This window comes from Talpa europaea (genome assembly GCF_964194135.1).
Source record: "Talpa europaea genome assembly, chromosome: 2".
In the NCBI taxonomy this organism is placed as follows: Eukaryota; Metazoa; Chordata; class Mammalia; order Eulipotyphla; family Talpidae; genus Talpa; species Talpa europaea.
Window position 1 is genome coordinate 33610920 of NC_140068.1, and position 19548 is coordinate 33630467.

The window sequence follows — 19548 nt, forward strand, 5'->3', positions numbered from 1 at the left end:
CAGAAGTTCCCTTTGTTGTCTGAAATATTTTATATTTGATCAAGTCATGATGCAAAGAAGTCCCACATGTTACATTTGGTCATCGAGTCCTTTAAGTCCATTTTATTCTAAAGTAGTTCGCCCTCCCTTTTTTATTTCCATGTTATTAATTAGCTAGTCTTTTTTGTCCTCAATTACATAATAATTCATTGCTTTATTTAGAGGTATAAAATGGTGATTCTAGTTCTGTAAATCTAAATGCTTGTCTCTTCTTATAAATTTTCAGGGTAATCAGTTGGTACTTTAGTAATCTCTAAATTGGTGCTATACTAATCTCTGAAAGGGAGGTTTTATTATTATTATTATTATTATTATCATGCATCTCTAGTTTTCTAATACAATGCACATGATTTTTGTTTTTAATGATCAAGTTAACTTGATATCTTTCTGCTTGATATCTTTCTTATATAAAGCATTGAGTTCCAGGTTCATTGTAAACATTTTCTGGTTCAGATCTGGAATCAACCATCTTCAGAGTTTTTGTTCATTTTAGTAGGAAGCTCCTTTTAAAAGGAAGTATGTTTAGAAACTATAATCTGGGTACTAGGAACTGTGGGTTATCAGTGGGCCGGTAAGAGGAATAAGTAATTGTTACTCCTTTTAAAGAGAAAAATTAATCATGCACCTATATTGATATTTTTTTCACTGAAAAGTTTAGTTACTGATGACATGAACAAATTACTTATTTTCTTTATTGTTTAATGTACGTATAATAGTTTCAAAGTGAAATAAGACATCTTTGTCCTTTATATGCCACTGAAGATTTACAATAAAAACATTGTTTTAAAGTCACTTCAGATAAAGTAAATCTTTTTTCTGTCTAGTGATACCACTAACTTGATAGGATTGTTTCAGAATGTATTAAATTCAGAAAGGTTATGTTAATTTTACTTTTTGTCTTAATTTTTACCCTTTTTAAATTATAGAAAAATATGTGATTCTAATATATAAGGTATACTGACAGAATGTATTACATTTTAATCTCCATTTTCATCTTTCCCCTTGTTTTCATCTTCAGTATTATAGTCAATAGCCACACATAGCTATTCAAATTTAATCACAATTAAATAAACTTAGTAATTTGTTTCCTTTCAATACTATTCACATTTAAAGTTTTCAGGTACCCACTAGCTATGTGATTAATGGCTACCATGTAAGACAGCACAGAACATTTCCATTATTACAGAAATTTTGATTACACAGCATTGTTCTATAACAATTTTTACTTTTTTATTCTTCTATTGCTCAGTTAAAAAAGAATATATATATATATATATATATATCCCTTTCCCCCACATATATCCTCCTTCCCCAGTTTTTAAAGTAGAAGGTAATATGCTATGAACACTGTCCTGCTCTTTACATTTCTCCCCCCACCCCCGTCTGTATCTTTGAGATTTCCATAGCAGTATATAGAGCTCTTTATTCTTTTTTTTAACATATCTATAGTGCTCTGTTGTGTGGATGTTTTAGAGTTAATTCAGTCATCAATTGGTGGACAATTGGGTTAAGTCTTTGCTGTTACAGATTATATCAAAATTAATAGCTTTGGCTTATATTGTATTTACTAGTGTATCTATATTTTTTCTATTGCTTCATAGCAGATTGCTACAAACTTAGCAAAATAAAACAGCACCTATTTATTAACTCACCATTTCCTTGATCAGAATTTCAGCACTGTTTGCTTGAGTTTTCTGCTCACAGTATTACAAGGTCAAAACCAAGATCCTAGCTGGGCTGAATACTTATTTGGACAAAGTAGAGAAAAACCTACTTCCCGTCTGAATCTTTTTATTGGCAGAATTCAGTTTCTCACAGCTGTAGGACTGAAGTACCTGGTTGCCTGCTGGCCACCAGCCAGACACTGCTCTCAAGTCTCTGTCCTGTGGCCCACTTCAGAACAGCAGTGAAGAATCTTCCTCATGTCAAATCCCTCTCATGGTTTGAATCCATTTTCTGTGACCAGTTAGAGAAAACGGGTTTAAATGGCTCAGATGACAAGATCAGAGCTGCAATCTATGTTAAAGTCAATTATTTAAGGACTATAATTACATCTTCAAAAATATCTACACAGCAGTACCTATTAGCATTTGAAACTTGAGGATCTTGAATTCTTAGTATTCTTGAAGTCTTAGAATTCTGTCTTCCATAATAGATTTCTAGAAGTGGGATCATTAGGTTGAAAGGTTAATCCACATGTAATTTTGGAATATATTGCTAGATTTCTGTCCACAGGGAATAATTCTGCTTTCCCATCAATAAGATTTTGTAGTGCATATTTCCTTCCTGGCAGGCTCATTTAGATGATTATGTGGTCAGAGGTTTAGATGTTTGTCTGATGGGAGAGAAGTGTTAATTTATATTTGACACTATTATATTTATCATTATGAAGAATGTCTCTTCATACATTTAATGGGCATTGATGTTTCTTCCCTTAATATTATTTTAATTTATTTTTGCTTTTTTTTCATTCGAAGTACCTTCTTTCTCAATTTTAAGAATTTTTTTATATTTTAGTGATACCACACCTTAACTTTTCAGGGCCTTTTATTGGGTATCTACCAAAACTCTAGCCCATGAATAATTCTCAAGTTGCACGATAGTAAATTAAAGTTGAGTGATGCAAAATACTTTTTTTTTAATTTTTTAAATTTTATATATTTTTACATCATTTTTCATTTTTGTACAATGTATGCATTTTCATCTTAGTTATAGTCCCCATACAATTCCCACCACCCTTGTTTTGATCCTGCTCCCTTCTTATCCCCCTGCCCAGTAGTGTCTCTCTGGTTTATAGTTGCTTGTTGATTTGGTTTTTACTTTATTATAATTAGTTTTTTTCCTGGTCCCTTATTTAGGTTTTCTAAATTCCTGCTATGCAGTGAGACCATCTGGTATTTTTCTTTTTCTTTCTGGCTTATTTCACTGAGCATGATCCTTTTCAGCTCCATCCATGTTGCATGAGTTTATCTTTTTTGATTGCTGAGTAATATTCCATTGTGTATATAAACCACATCTTCTTGATCCAGTCATCTATTTTTGGGCATTTGGGTTGTTTCCAGGTTTTACTTATTGTAAATAGTGCTGCTATAAACATAGGGGTGGCGGTGCCCTTTTGAATTAATCTTTCTGTGTCCTTTGCTTTCAGCCTGTCACTTAACTTTCAGTTACATAAGTGGTGTAATAGGGCGATCCCCTTGGCTAATAGAAATACTCCATTTATTGACTGGGTTATTTTCTTTGTTGTTGTTGAGTCTCATCAGCTCTTTGCAGATTTTTGTGATCAGTCCTTTATCATTAGTGTTGGGTGCAAAAATGTTCTCTCAGTTGGTGGGGTTTCTCTTTGTTTTTGTTATTGTCTCTTTTGCTGTGCAGAAGCTCTTTAATTTGATGTAGTCCCAGCTGTTTATCTTTGCCTTCACTATCACTGCTTTGGGTGATGTGTCTGTAAAGATGTCTTTGATATGCAAATCACATAGTGTTTCACCTATATTTCCTTCTATGTATTTTATGGTTTCAGGTCTTATGTCTAGTTCTTTAATCCATTTTGAGTTGATTTTTGTGTATGGTGTGAGGTAGTGGTCAAGCTTCATTCTTTTGCATGTAGCAACCCAGTTTTCCCACCACCATTTATTGAACAAACTTTCTTTGCTCCAATGCATAGTCTTTGCTCCTTTGTCAAAGATTAGTTGACCATAAATCTGTGGGTTTATTTCTGGATTTTCTATTCGATTCCATTGGTCTGTATGTCTGTTCTTGTTCCAATACCATGCAGAAGAGCTAAAAAGAAACTTCTCTGAAGAGGAAATGCAAATGGCCAACAGGCATATGAAAAAATGTTCAACATCACTTGTAATCAGGGAAATGCAAATCAAAACTACCATGAGATACCATCTTACACCAGTGAGAATGGCACATATTAAAAAAACTAGCAACAACAAATGTTGGCGAGGTTGTGGAGAAAAAGGAACTCTTCTGCACTGTTGGTGGGAGTGCAAACTGGTCCAACCACTATGGAGAGCTGTGTGGAGATTTCTGGACCTACTAAACATAGAGCTTCCATATGATCCAGCAATTCCACTCCTAGCTATTTACCCAAAGGACACAGAAACATCAATTCCAAAGAGCACCTGCACCCCTATGTTTATAGCAGCACTATTTACAATAGCTAAGCTTTGGAAACAGCCCAGATGCCCAAAAATAGATGACTGGATCAAGAAGATGTGGTACATATATACCATGGAATATTACTCAGCATTCAAAAAAGATAGACACATGCAATTTGCAGCAACATGGATGGCGCTGGAAGGGATCATGCTCAGCGAAATAAGCCAAAAAGAAAAAGAAAAATACCGGATGGTCTCACTCATAGCAGGAATCTAGAAAACTTAAATAAGGGATCAGGAAAATGAATAACTATAAGAAAGTAAAAATCAAAATCAACAAAAAACTATGAACCAGAGACACTTTTTGGAGGGTGGGGGCCGGGAGGGGAGGGATTGGGGTCAGAATGGGGCATGTGCAGTTGTATGGGGGAATATAAAAATAAAATTTATTATTTAAAAAAAAAAAGAAATACTCCATTTAAATTAGTGTAGGCAAATACTGAAATTTGTTGACATATATAACCAACTTGTATGAAAATGAGGGACAACTGGGAGTTGTACTTATTTTATCGAAAGTTCTCTCTTTTTGTCTCCCTCGCCAGTTTCTTTGTAATCATTGCTCTCCAGTTTGACTTTATTCAAAGGTGAACTTAGTATAATGGTTAAGATTTTGTATTCTGAAACCAGACTGACTGTACAAGATTACTGGTTCTGCCTCTTACAAAACTATATGACCTTGGACAAGTTAAATCTGTTTTCTTCTCTGTTAAAATGTAGTAACATTCCTATCATATTGCCAGGGTTGTTGTGAGGATTAAATGGAATATAAAAATTTAAATCACTGGCAGACAAATACTTAGTGTTTGCTATAATTATCATTAGTTTTTTCCTTTCTTCAGGTGACATTCTTTATAGGAAAAGACCAGTTACTTTATTAGTTCTCAATTTGACTTTATTAGTAACAAACTTGAATTAGTTTCCTAGAGCTACCATAAAATATTATCACAAACTGGGTGAGACTGACAACAACAGAAATTTGTTCTTATTACTGTTCTGGAGTCCAGAAGTCTGAAATCAAGGTGCCAACAGGGCAACCTATCTTCCAAAGGTTCCAGGCAAGACTCCTTCCAAGTTTGTCCATCTTCTGATTGTTTTATGCATTTTATAACTTGTTCCTGCATAACACAATATCCTGCTCCTCTTCACATTGCATTCTACTCTTCTCTGTCTTAAATCTCTCTTGTCTTTCTAAGGAAGCATCACTTGATTTAGGGCCCACTTAGATAATCCAGGATGATCTTCTCTCAGGATCCTTTTATTTAATTACTTTTGCAAAGATCCTTTTTTCCAAATAGAGTGATGACCAGTGGTTCTGGGGATTAGGGCATTGACATATGTTTTGGAGGATGTCTCTATTTGATTTCCTATACAACCAAACAGGAATGTCCTTTTCCTTTACCTTCTTGCTGTAAACTGAATGTTTTCATACCCTTGAAATTCATATTTTGAAGCCTAATTTCCAATGTTATATTTGGAGGTTGGGCCATTTGAAGGTGACTGGTGTCTTATTAAAGACCCCAGAATATCCCTCATCCCACCTACTGTGTCAGGACACAAACTTCTGGATCCTTGATCTTGGACCTCTAAGCCTCTACAATATGTGGGAAATGCAATTTTCATTGTATATAAGCCACTTAGTCTATGATATTCTTTTATAGCTACCAGTTGGGATTAAGATACTCCTCACTTTCAAAAATTCCAAAGGACCTTAACAGACTAAATTTTGTTTGTTGATATTTATGAGCTAACCAGTCAGAAGCCATTACTAATGGTGAGATGCAGGAATGTTGATGTTAGGATTGACTTCTCCCTCACCTGTTATTGGCCCTTTCTTAAGTAAAAAGGAGCAGATAGGACAGACAGCCTCTTTGGAACCATTGTAAATAGGCATACACTTGAGTATGTATCTATTTACGTAGAATGGATATTTCTTTGTTTTTCCAGCCTTATTCTGTTCTTCTTGATTATTGCACATCCTCTTAAGGTGGGCAATATCTCTTAAAAAGACTGAGTTTCAGGCCACTTTTTGTTTGTGAGTCCTTAGTCTTACTTGCAGTAGCTTATTGCTGGGAAGCGGCTTGATTTAGGAAATTGATTGTCTTATTGACACACGTTGTAGTGCTTAGAAACTGAAGTTATCCATAAGGCAGGCTCCCAGGAGTTTGGTTTTCTTCCCTAAGTGGTGATCCATCAATGTAATCTTCTTTGAAGAAGAAATTATTTACTGTAACATTTGTTCTCGAAAATGCATTATCAGTGATAGATCACTGCAATCTACTCTTCCATTAGTTTGTTGGTAATACATTCTCTTTTTTATTCTTACACTATCTAGTTGTTTGATTTCATAACTAGAGCTTTAGAGTCATGAAGTATCAACTAGCTATCAAATAGTCTGAGTTTACTATTATATCAAATAGTTCTGCAAATTACAATCACCTATACTAGTACCCTACTAATTGAGAGAAATCTATAGTAATTCTTTTAGAAAGTACTGTGCCCAGAACTGATTGGAAGTTTCTCCCAGGTAAAAGAAGGCTAGTAATATAATCAAACCTATATTAATCTGTGAAGATTATGGAAAAATGATAGATCATTTCTTAAAAATATTAAGTAGCAATATTAAGTAGCAAATTATTTGTTTGAAAAAAATCACATAACAAACAAGTTTCTCTGTGTGCCTACTGCAGTGAATACTTAGTAGTATCTAGGTATCTGGGCATGTCAAGGAAAGCTGTGTCACTGTAGTTAAATCAGGACTGCCAGATTGGAAAGATTAGGGAAGAGGGCTTGGGAGAGAACCACAACTATTAATGAGAATATGAATATGAAGCTGAGAATATGAATGAGGAGCTTAGCTCATCTTATATTCTCTCATAATGTTTGAAACAAGGAGAATCCAGTTAAGAAGCAGATGACAATGCAAGATTATTTTAAGATAGCAGTCTTTTTATTTTTCATTGTTAGTAATATTTGCTGATTATCAACTCGTGCTAGTATTTAAACATTTCTATAAGATCTATGGGATGGTAAATGCATTTTCAAGTATTTGGTATAAATTTTCAGTAGGTAAATTTATACAAAATCCAGTTTTTACTAAGTTTTGATTAGTGTTTTTTTTCAAATGTGATTTTTGAGATAGCCATTATTTCCGCCCTGTTGCAAACTCATTCCCCTGCCTCTTATTTGATCTGACCTTTGTATTTTCACCCACATAGACCTAATAAATATTGTGTGACTTTACCTAGCAAAACCTTCCTCCTTTTGCCCTGTTGATCACAGAAATATCTTCAATTTAAACTCATTAGAGGGTAGCAAGTTTTTTGAGAAAGACAAATATTTACTATTAATAAATTTTTTAGACCTAGACCAAAGATAAATGCAAAAGCATTTATAGAGAGAAAGGTATTCAGAGAGTGCTGAAAATTGGTGGTAGGCTTAAATTGTTAGCACATGGACCTAGGTGCCACCAGCAGTCATCAGGTTCTTTTTGTATTTGCATCAGTGATTTTTTTTTTTTTTTTGCATCAGTGATTTTTAACCTGGTTACACATTGCAAAAATTTGAGGAGCTTTTAAAAGGACATTAATGCTTGAGTCTTGCTAGCAGGAAGGTGACTTAATTGGTCATCTCTATATATTTTTAAAGTTCCCTTGGTGATTCTACTGTTCAACAAGGTTGGAAGCCACTGATTAACTGAGCAAGAATATCTATTAACAAAATCTCAACTGAATAGTTACTAGATTAAACTATTCAAATCCATTAGTTATGCTTCATATTTGTAGATTTCCTATTTGTTTATAGAAGTAGTTTACATTTTTAGCAGTTTAATAGGTATTTAACTGGTACCATGAGAAGTTCACACAGTACCAGAGTAGGGTGTAAATTAGTGATTCTCTACTTTAGGTAAATGTTAGATGCTTAATTTCATGTGGTCACATCCAGACCATTTGATTCAGAATCTCTAGGGTTGCGAATTAAGCACTTAGTATTTTTTAAAATTCTTTTTTTTTTTTTGGTCCCCTTGGTAATTCAAACATAAAGCCAAGTTTGAAAACTGAAGATATAAATATTTTTTTGATTTGGTTTTATTTAAATGGTATCAGTCAGACATACTCTCAGTCTGATTCTTGTTTTTCTCAGGATATTATTGACAGACTTATAATTTTGAATTCTGAAGCTAAGATTCGTTCTTTATTCAACTATGAACAATCACACATCTTTGGTTTAAGGTAAGGTGCTAAATTTTACTTGAGATGTTCTCTTTGTTGTAACAATAGTTATGATCTTTACTTTGAAAAAGACTTCAAACTCATTTTAAAATGTCAGTTTAAAGGTAATTTATTGACCTATAATATTACAGATAAAATTATAACCATCACATTTTTATACTATTTTACATTCTGTGTTCGTGGCCTTTAGGTTCTGAACTATAGCATCTTCAAATTTTGTTTGATTTATTTGAGGTGTTTTGTGGACTGTTCAGTTTACTCTGGAGTAAATTGGAGCTTCCCTCTATTGGTTTTTTATTAGATGTCTGCTAAAATATCCTCTTGAAAGAGGGCTAGACTTGCATGATTTACCTTGAGAACCAAATTTTTCTCCTTGATGTTAATCAACACTCTTTAACTTTAGCTTTTCCAGGATTTAAATTTTTCTATTTGAATATTTTATTTAGTATAGTCAAATGGTGAGGGGAGAAGGGGGGTAGAGGTGTTTGGACTACAGAGACTCGTAGAATTTTTAGTCATAATCTTTTACCTCTACTTAGACATATAACTTCCTTATCTTTAAATTGCTACCTTTGAAAGCATCTGAATTAAAGACATTTTCCATTTTTCATAGATTTGTGATTTTCTCTTTCTACCAGCAAAGTAATTTTTACTCATAAAGGGGGGTCACTGAAAATGTTCTACCTAGGAAATAAGGCAATTACTTTTCTAAAATTAGAATTCTCTGGTGGTAGTGTAGATTATAGAATACGCAGACTTTTTAGCCATTTACTAATAGCTGAATTTCACTTTAAGACTTTCTAGATCAAAAAGGTAGGAGAAGAGCTGTAGCTACTAGAGTTCTTTGGATAGTGTGCCTTATATCCAAAATGGATTTTCATATTAACCTTTAACTTTCAGAGTATAGCATGAGATACATCTGATAGCACAGTGTTGAGGAATACTAGAAACAATCCATTTAGCAGAACCTCCTGGATATATTTTGAGTCATAACTATAGAATGTAGATTTGGCCTTTTGCTATTGATACTTCGAATGGTTTTTTTTTTCTGTAAGTTTTCTTTTATATAATAGTATTTTTGGTAGTATTCTTTTGGCCAAAAATTTAAGTGATGTTTTATTAAGACATGTAAGAAGCAATCCAAGAAATAAAATGTTCCTGGAAAATATACTAATTCGTATAGTGTGTGCTTTCTTAAATGCCCATATGGAGTCATTTCTATGCTACAACAAGAAATTTGCTACTCCCACTGTTGATACATACAGAGCAGTGTAGTATAAGTAGCTAGCAACATGGACTGCAGCATCAGACTGCTTGCTATTTACCAGTTGTGTGAGGTGGGATATGGGTTTCTCTATATAAAATGGAGAATAATTATATTATATACCTCAAAGAGTTATGTGAATTACATAAGAAAAATTTAAAAGGCTTACAACAGTGTGTAGCACATAGTAAGCCCTATGAAAATGTTAGTTATGGCTGTGTTGGTAGTTCAAGTGTTTCTTATCTGTACTTGTTCTATGCTGTTTGTGTTCTACTATGAAATGAATTTTGTCTTCATTTTTCAATTATCCCAGTAGTCTTTCACATGCTGCCAAGTAATTTGCTGTTTATAGTGTCAGCATTCAGACAAGTGACAAAATCACTTTGTGAGGAAAAGTATTTTGATTTATTGTCTTTTAACAAGGTTTTTTTTTTTGTCAGGGAGTTTATTTCATTATATTTTTAAGTTCATTCTGATAATGCCATTCAATTAATACATTTTAAATTTTACTTTTGAAACTGGATAATATACTTTCAATTTCCTGCTAATATCAGGCTACAAACAGTTATTAAATAATTTATATCATAGCTATGTATTTTATAAATGTCATGTTTCTGTTTCTTTTGCATTCTACTTGTGTCTTTTTCTCTTACTCTCACAGTGTTTTTGTTTGTTTCTCATTGTACATTTTGGCATGATTCCCTTCGGTAGATCATCTCATTAATGTGTTTGATGTTTAGAATTTACATTATTTCATTCACTTTGTTTTTCTTCTGCTTCAAAAATCTAGAAGTAGCATGCGGATAAGTTTAGGTGTGCCTCTGCACTTAGATGAGGCTACTCTGGCTGGGGCCTAGTGAAATGTAGATTTTTCACTTTCAGCAGCATCACATTCTATTAAAATTTCCAAATTTTTATTTCCCAATGTATTCTTATAGATTTTACAGCACATGACTGATATACAAGAAGTTTGCTCTTTTGGTTAGTCCTATCCTCTTTGTTTCTATCCTTTCTACTGTTGGCATCAGCATACTGACATGGCTTTATATGTCCTTATTTATAATAAAACAAAAACACAAAAAAAATTTACCTGACATCACATCTCTCTATAGCCACTGTCCTGTTTCTCTGCCTCTTACCGTAACAAAATGTATCTAAAAACTGTATTCACTTGCTTACCTCTGGTGGCACCACAGCCTACTTAGTTTTGACATTGACATTCTGCTCGTCTTCTATGCTGATAAATCTAGTAGAATCTTTTCTTAATTCACATTACTGTTAACTACTAATAGCATTTCAGAGAGTGGACCATTTCTTTTTGTGCTCAAATCCTCTTCCCTTTTCTTCTGTGACACCATACAGTCCTATGCCTGGAGTTTTTCCACTTTTGCATTTTCTAAGCAACCTCTGAATGTTGGAATACTCAGGATTTGCTCCTAGGCATACTATATTTCTATGCACTTTGCCCCTAGTTTATCCACTTACACCTTTGTTTTGTATTTCTAACTTAAGCTAGTATTCTGTGATACCAGACTCATACATGCAAGTGACATCTCAATTCAGACATTTCTCAAACATCACGAGCTTAACAAGTCTTAAACTGAACTCTTGCATCGCCTCCTACAAAACAAAATAAATCTTTCATTTCCATCTCATTAAGTAGCCCAATCATCTATTCAGTTCCTCAATCCTGAGAGTCATCTTAAATTTTTTCTTTGCTTTTAAATATAATTTATCTTAATTAACCAATGCAGGGAACTAAATATAAGAGATTCTGCCTAATTCTGAAAATAAAGTAACACTCAGGGAAATCATTCTAGACATAGTCTATGCATGTACAGACAGAGGAAGAGATACTTCATGAAATACTTCATAAAATGCTTCATGAAAATGAAAGCATAATGTAGTTTCCCTTTTAAAATTGAACTGAATTTTATAGAAAGGAAAATGAAGGGGAAAAAAAAAGCCTAGTGTAATGGAAGGAATTGCATAATTTAAATAAGCTGTTTTTTTTCTTTCTCTCTAGTGGTTTTTTCCCTAGAGATTAAAGTTAAGAAAGATTCAGGAAAAACTATCAACTGGTTTAAACATTATATTTTACTTTTAGACCTTAATTAAGTTTTTTGACTATGATATTAAGGACATTAATGTTTTCATTGGCCTCCCACCTTACCTATCTCCATCATGTTAAAAGAATATTTTCCTGCGATTTCCTTCTTTTTGAGTCAGAAATTTTATTTTCCTGTCTAACCAAAGGAGAGATTGAGCAGGTCTCTTGATATAATAACATAGATATAAAGTGCTCTTTACATATGACTGTAGATATAATCTATAATTCTTTTAGTTTACTCTTCTCTCTTTACCCAGCCAATATTTTATTTATTTATTTATTTTTCTTACAATGTTTGCTTTCTTTTCTCAGGTGTAGTCCCCATAAAATTTCCACTGCCAATTCACCCGTGCACCATCACTATAGTCCCTTGTGCTCTTCCCACCCTCATTTTGATCTCTTTCTCTCCCCCACCCCATAGAATGTCTCTGATTTATAGTTGTCTGTTTTTCCTTGTTTTGTTTTGTTGTGCTTTTTTTTTGTTATTATCATTTTTTCCCCTTAATCCCCTATATTCCTCCTATAAGTGAAACCATCTGGTATTTTTCTTCTTCCTTCTGATTTATTTCACTGAGCATAATCCCTTCAAGTTCCATCAATGTTGCTGTGAATGGCATTAGTTTATCTTTTTGATTGCTGAATAGTGTTCTGTTGTGTATGTATGCCAAATCTTATTGATCCAGTCATCTATTTTTGGGCATTTGGGTTGATTCCAAGTCTTACCTGTTATAAATAGTGCTGCAATAAACATAGGGATGCATACATTCTTTTGATTTAATGTTCTTGTGTCCTTTGGATCGATTTTTAGTAGACTGAGGATCCTCCATACAGCTTTCTATAGTGGTTGGATCCAGCCAATATTCATTGAGAACTTATTACATTCTGTACTAGATATGAGGGATGTAATGATGAGTAAATAAGATACGGTGCTCATTCTCTTTAACCTCACCACCTAGTGAAGAATTGGATATTAAAATAATAAAAAGTGAGATAATTAATGCAGAAAGAAACACATTCTTTATAAAGCTCCCTACATTCCCATTTTAAATAATCAGCAATTCCAGATTCCTTTGTGTTACTTTCAAGGAGCTATGTGATATATCATCACCTTTCCTCTATGCATTATTTCCTACCTTTCCCTTAGCCTGAACTAATGCATGGTGTTGGTTAGACTTCTTATCTCCCTGAAGCACTATTGTGCTTCTGTTACTTATGTCTTGAATGTTACCTTAACTTTTACTCATCATATACAAATTTGACTTTAGGGCAAAGCTTGTTTTATGCATTACTTCCTCCATGACTTGACATAGGACGCTTTGATCTTGCTTTTCCCCTACATATGCTTAACATCTTTTGTCATTTACACAAATTTAATGTTTTATTTAGTCCTCTTCCTGACAAAAACTTAAACTTCCTAAGTGAGTTTTCTCATTTTCTTTTAGTTTCATGTCTACCACAATACAAAGTTTTTTTTTGTTATTTGGTAAACATTATTTGCTAAATCTGTTAGTTGATCAAAACTGTTGCCTAGGAACTCAGCCAAAGTCTTAGTTAGCAGTTTGAGATTTTCTTAACCATCTTTAGGTTTTAAAGGAATGTTATACTTTTTTATTTGAATATAAAAATTGTATATTTCATGGAGAAAGACTCATATATTCATTCATTATTAATAGCTTTTTTTTTAAAAAAAGATTTATTTATCTATTTATACAAGCACTGGCTACAGTCAGAAGCACGGGAGGGTGAGAGAATTTACCAGAGCCAGAGCAGGGAACAGAACAGGCAGACTGACAAAATACACTGCTGAGGGGAGCAGCGGGCATGGCAGGAGAGGTCTTCATGCTATGTGGGACCCTTGCCGGCGGCTGGGGATCAAACTGGTGCTGCAGAGGCTGAGGGCGGCTTCGCAGCCCAGCGCTCAACTGCTGCACCACCAGGGGAGGCCCAATAGCTTTCTTTATATCAAATTACCATTCAAGTTTTAGTTAGACTGTAGAATTGCTTATTTTTAACAACTTAATTCTTATGTAGTAATTCTTAATTAAACATATACATTAAAACTTAATATGGTTAGGGAAATGTTAATATAATTCTCCTAAAACCTTTTCCTTCTTCATTTGAAACTCTAATGTGGCCTATTTATTAATTTTCTTCAAAACAAAACCCCAGAATCTATATTTGCACAATAGTCTTTAAAATTAATGACTTCTTGTTTCAGTTATTGTACATTATCTGTAACAGTAAATTTTATACACAGTACAATGAAACTTTATGCATAACTATCATCTTTGTAGCAGTCAGACCTTTAAGATAATTTTAAGAGGAAAAGTAAATTATACATAGTTGTTTAAAAAATAAGTTCAGGGGGCGGAGCAACATGGCGGCGAGGAGACGCTGCAAGTAAGATCTCCCATTAAAAAAAGTTAATAGGGAGGAAAAGCGGCAGGTCCCAGTGAGAACTGGGACACGGAAGATAAACGGACGACTCCAGCAAACTGCCCGAAGAAGAAAGTTGCCATAAAAGAGGACGAGAAGGGAGGGAAGCGCAGAACCCTGCTCCCCTCCCCCGCCCACAAAGTCAGCACTCTCCTACCGGCAGAGAGGAAGGAAACAACAAACCAAAACGGCCAACAAGAAAAACAGACACAGCAAGTGGGACTGTGAGTGGAAAGGAACTATTTCAGCCACCACACCCACTGAACGGGAGCTGAGGCAAACCCTGCAGGATCCGCCGAGGAGGTGAGCTCCAGGCGCCATTGAAGAGAGCCCCGCCCCCCAGGAGGAGACCAGCACCAGCACACAGCCCCAGCCGCCCAGTAAGCTTGCGCGGAAAGTGGCGCGGATCCTGACTGGATCGCAGCTGCCCAGGTCCCCCCACCTGCGACCTAGGCTTGCGGGGAGAACTCTGAGGCCCTCCCTGAGTGAGCAGGGACAAGGCGCCCAGGCAGGGGAGCGGGATTCAAAAGGCGCCATTCCCGCGCCACTGATCTGGGCTACAGCCCTCGTCCTGGAACTGAGGGCTTTGGAACTGAGACCCGGGGCACGAAATTAGGGGCGTGGGTTCCCCACGACGGTGGGGCACAAGGCAGACACAGCACCCCAAAGCCGTTGAGGTGTACCCTACCATCCCCGCTCTGCTCCCTGTCCCACGGGGTGGAAAATCAGCTCCCCAAGGGCTCTAGGAGAGATCTCTGGCGCCACCTAGCGACTTGACCCCAGCACAGGCTACTGAAGGAGCTAGTGGCCAGCTGGGGAGTTAGCCCACACCGGGCTCCTTCCGAACAAGTAGTCTGAGCCCACAGGGAGAGCGAGCACCCACAGCCGGGGCAGACCAGGCGCGCAGAAGAGTGTGCCTGAGACCAGACGCGCAGGGAGTGTGTCCCACATCACCATTTTAGAACAGGGACATTTCTTCAGTAAAGACTACCTGCAGAAGGCTTCCTCAGGAGCCAGAGGTGAGCGGGGGAAGTTCGCCCACGCCAGACCCCCTCTGGCCTGCAGTCCAAGCCCAGAGGGGAGCAGGAACCCACCGCCGGGGCAGAACAGGCGCACAGGGGAGTGTGTCCCCACATCGGCATTTTAGAACAGGGACCTTTCTCCAGTAAAGGCTGCTTGAAACTGACAGATGACTCCTGGAAGAACCAGAGGGGAACAGAGAAGCCCACCCAAGATGCCGGCCAGTCCCAACAACACAGTGTCCCAACGCATACGGCAAATTAGAAAACAGACAGTAGGGAGGAGAAGAACCACACGCAACCTAGCAACTCTCCAGAGAAAAAGCACACCACAAAAAGAAAGCCAGCCCCCAGATTGCAAAGACAATAACTTGGAAGAATTTCTGAGCCTTCCAGAAAGAGAATTTAAAATTGCCGTGATTAAAAAACTGACAGAAGTCATAAAGGAAAACAATGATAAGGGAAAAATAATCAACGATCAGAAGAATGCAATTGAGTCCCTAGAGAGGGAAAACAATGGTCAGAAGAAAGAAATTGAGTCCCTAAAGAGGGAAGTAAAAGAAATGCAGGAGATCAAAGAATTAATGGAAGAACTAAAGAATTCTGGGAAAAGCAATGAAAGCAGAATAGATGAAATGGAAGAACGAATAAGTAATCTTGAAGACACAGAAATAAAAAGAACCAAAACAGAAAAGGAAAGAGAAGTACGAAGGAAAAAGAACGAAGAAAGACTTCGGGAACTATCTGACTCCATGAGGAAAGGAAATATAAGAGTTATAGGAATACCAGAAGGAGAGGAGAGAGATGTAGGAACAGAGAAAATATTCAAAGAGATAATTGAAGAGAACTTCCCAAATGTGAAGAAGGAGCCGAAAATTGATATACAAGAAGCAAGAAGAACACCAAACTTCCACGACGAAAGGAAAAATACAGCAAGACACATAATAGTAAAGCTCCCAAGAATCCAGGACAAGGAAAAAATAATGAAGCTGGCAAGAGGGAAGAAACAGATAACATTCAAAGGAAAACCAATCAGGCTGACATCAGACTTCTCCGAAGAAACACTACGGGCAAGGAGAGAGTGGAGGGACATAGTCAACAGACTCCAAGAAAACAGATGCCAACCAAGAATACTCTATCCCGCAAAGCTCTCCTTCCTCTTTGAAGAAAGAATATGGACCTTCCCAGACAAACAGAAACTCCGGAATTTCATTGCAACTAAACCCCCACTCCAAAAAATACTACAAGGAGTCCTAAAGCCAGAACCTCAGAGGGACGAATAACAATGAAAGAAGGCCAAAAAAAAAAAAGTTATTAAAAGAATAAATAAATAAAATCAAAGGAAAGACAAACACAATGGCAAATACAGATGTTAACATATCAATATTAACTCTAAATGTAAATGGACTAAACTCTTCAATAAAAAGACACAGAGTTGCAGCCTGGATTAAGAAACAAAACCCAACCTTTTGCTGTCTCCAGGAAACACATTTAGCTACAAAAGATAAAAATAGGCTCAAAGTTAAAGGATGGAAAACAATCCTACAAGCAAATGGACCAAAAAAGAAAGCAGGAACAGCTATACTTATATCAGATAAAACAGATTTCAAACTCAAAAAGATAAAAAGAGACCCCAATGGTCACTACATTATGATCAAGGGGACAATACTTCAAGAAGAAATAACACTCATTAACATATACTCACCAAACGAAGGAGCACCAAAATATATCAGACAACTGTTGTCCTCTCTGAAAACAGACATCAGAGAAAACACATACGTAGTGGGAGACTTCAACACACCACTATCAACAATGGATAGATCAACAAGACAAAAAATAAGTAAAGAAACCAAAGCTCTAAATAAGGACCTAGAGCAATTAGGCTTAACAGACATCTATAGAACACTAAACCCCAAAAAAACGGAGTACACATTTTTCTCAAGCGCACACGGATCATTCTCCAGGATCGATCACATACTGGGGCACAAGACAAACATCAACAGATACACCAAGATTGAAATCATATCAACCATCTTTTCTGACCATGAAGGCATCAAACTAGAAATAAACCATAAAAAGAAGGCAAGGAACTTTCCTACCTCATGGAGATTAAAAACCACACTACTGGAAGACCATTGGACTAATGAGGAGATCAAAGAAGAAATTAAAAATTTTTTTGAATTGAACGACAAGGAGGACACTAATATCCTAAATGTATGGGATGCAGCAAAAGCAGTAATAAGAGGAAAATATATAGCAATAGAAGCTCACATCAAGAAACAAGAAAGAACGCAAAGAAACAACCTCATCTCGAAGCTCAAAGATCTAGAAAAAGAACAACAAAAAAACCCCAAAACCAGTAGAAGAAAAGAAATAATAAAAACCAAAGCAGAAATAAATGAAATTGAAACTAAAAAAACAATCCAAAAGATCAATGAAACCAAGAGCTGGTTCTTTGAAAAAATCAATAAAATAGACAAACCCCTAGCCAGGCTCACAAAGGAAAAAAGGGAGAAAGCACAAATAAACAGGATCATCAATGAAAGAGGAGAAATCACAACGGACACAGCAGAAATCAAAAGAATAATCAGTAACTACTATGAACAGTTATATGGAAACAAGTTTAACAATCTAGAGGAGATGGACAAATTCCTACAACTCTACAATCACCCAAAGCTAGATAAAGAAGAAATAGAACACCTAAACAGACCAATTACAATTAGCGAAATTGAAATGGTAATCAAAAACCTCCCCAAAAACAAAAGCCCAGGACCTGATGGATTTACAAATGAATTCTACCAAACATTCAGAGACGAATTAGTGCCTATCCTTCACAAACTCTTCCAAAAAATTGAGAAGGAAGGGACAATACCAAACACGTTCTATGAAGCCAACATTACACTAATACCAAAACCGAACAAGGACAACACAAAAAAGGAAAACTACAGGCCAATCTCCCTAATGAACACTGATGCAAAAATCCTCAATAAAATTTTAGCTATCAGAATCCAACAATGTATCCATAAGATAATTCACCACGACCAAGTTGGATTCATTCCAGGGGCACAAGGATGGTTTAACATCCGAAAATCAATCAACGTTATCCAACACATCAACAAAAAGAAATATAAAAACCATATGATAATATCAATAGATGCTGAGAAAGCTTTCGACAAAGTGCAACACCCATTCATGATAAAAGCCCTTGAAATTCTGGGGATACAAGGAACATACCTCAACATCATAAAGGCCATCTATGACAAGCCAACAGCCAGTATCATTCTCAATGGTGAAAAGCTGAAAGCAATTCCATTAAGATCTGGAACAAGACAAGGATGTCCACTCTCACCATTGCTTTTCAATATAATACTGGAAGTCCTAGCCAGGGCAATAAGACAAGAGAAAGACATCCAAGGAATCCAAATAGGAAAAGAAGAAGTCAAACTATCACTATTTGCAGACGATATGATATTATACATAGAGAACCCCAAAAACTCCACAGAAAAGCTAATTCAACTCATCAATCAGTTCAGTAAAGTGGCAGGATACAAAATCAACACGAAAAAGTCAGTAGCCTTCCTATACACAAACAATAAATCTGAAGAAGAAGAAATCAAAAAGACCATCCCTTTTGTTATTGAAACAAAAAAAAATCAAATATTTGGGAATAAATCTAACAAAAGAGGTAAAGGACCTATACAAAGAAAACTATAAAACACTGTTAAAAGAAATAGAAGAAGACACAAAGAAATGGAAAGCCATCCCTTGCTCATGGATTGGAAGAATAAACATTATTAAAATGGCCATCCTACCAAAAGCAATATACAGATTCAATGCTATTCCAATCAAAATTTCAATGTCATTCTTCAAAGAAATAGAACAATTATTGATGAAATTCATATGGAATCACAAAAAACCCCGAATAGCCAAAGCTCTCCTGAAAAAAAAAGAAGGGAATGGAGGCATCACACTCCCAGACTTCAAACTATACTACAAAGCCATAATCATCAAAACTGCATGGTATTGGAACAAGAACAGACATACAGACCAATGGAATCGAATAGAAAATCCAGAAATAAACCCACAGATTTATGGTCAACTAATCTTTGACAAAGGAGCAAAGAATATGCATTGGAGCAAAGAAAGTTTGTTCAATAAATGGTGCTGGGAAAACTGGGTCGCTACATGCAAAAGAATGAAGCTTGACCACTACCTCACACCATACACAAAAATCAACTCAAAATGGATTAAAGAACTAGACATAAGACCTGAAACCATAAAATAT

At 35.8% G+C, this 19548-nt stretch overlaps 1 protein-coding gene across 3 annotated transcripts in view; it reads left to right on the plus strand.

Annotated features, from left to right (window-relative positions):
- The window catches only part of TBC1D32 (TBC1 domain family member 32), a gene marked incomplete at both ends in the record, with an annotated part of 169720 nt that overhangs the window by 67281 nt on the left and 82891 nt on the right, over positions 1 to 19548 (plus strand). For all 3 annotated transcript variants that reach the window (XM_084228396.1, XM_084228397.1, XM_084228395.1), the window contains one exon: positions 8346 to 8434. In XM_084228396.1, coding sequence (XP_084084522.1) covers positions 8346 to 8434 — 89 coding nt within the window. The remainder of the gene's footprint in view (positions 1 to 8345; positions 8435 to 19548) is intronic.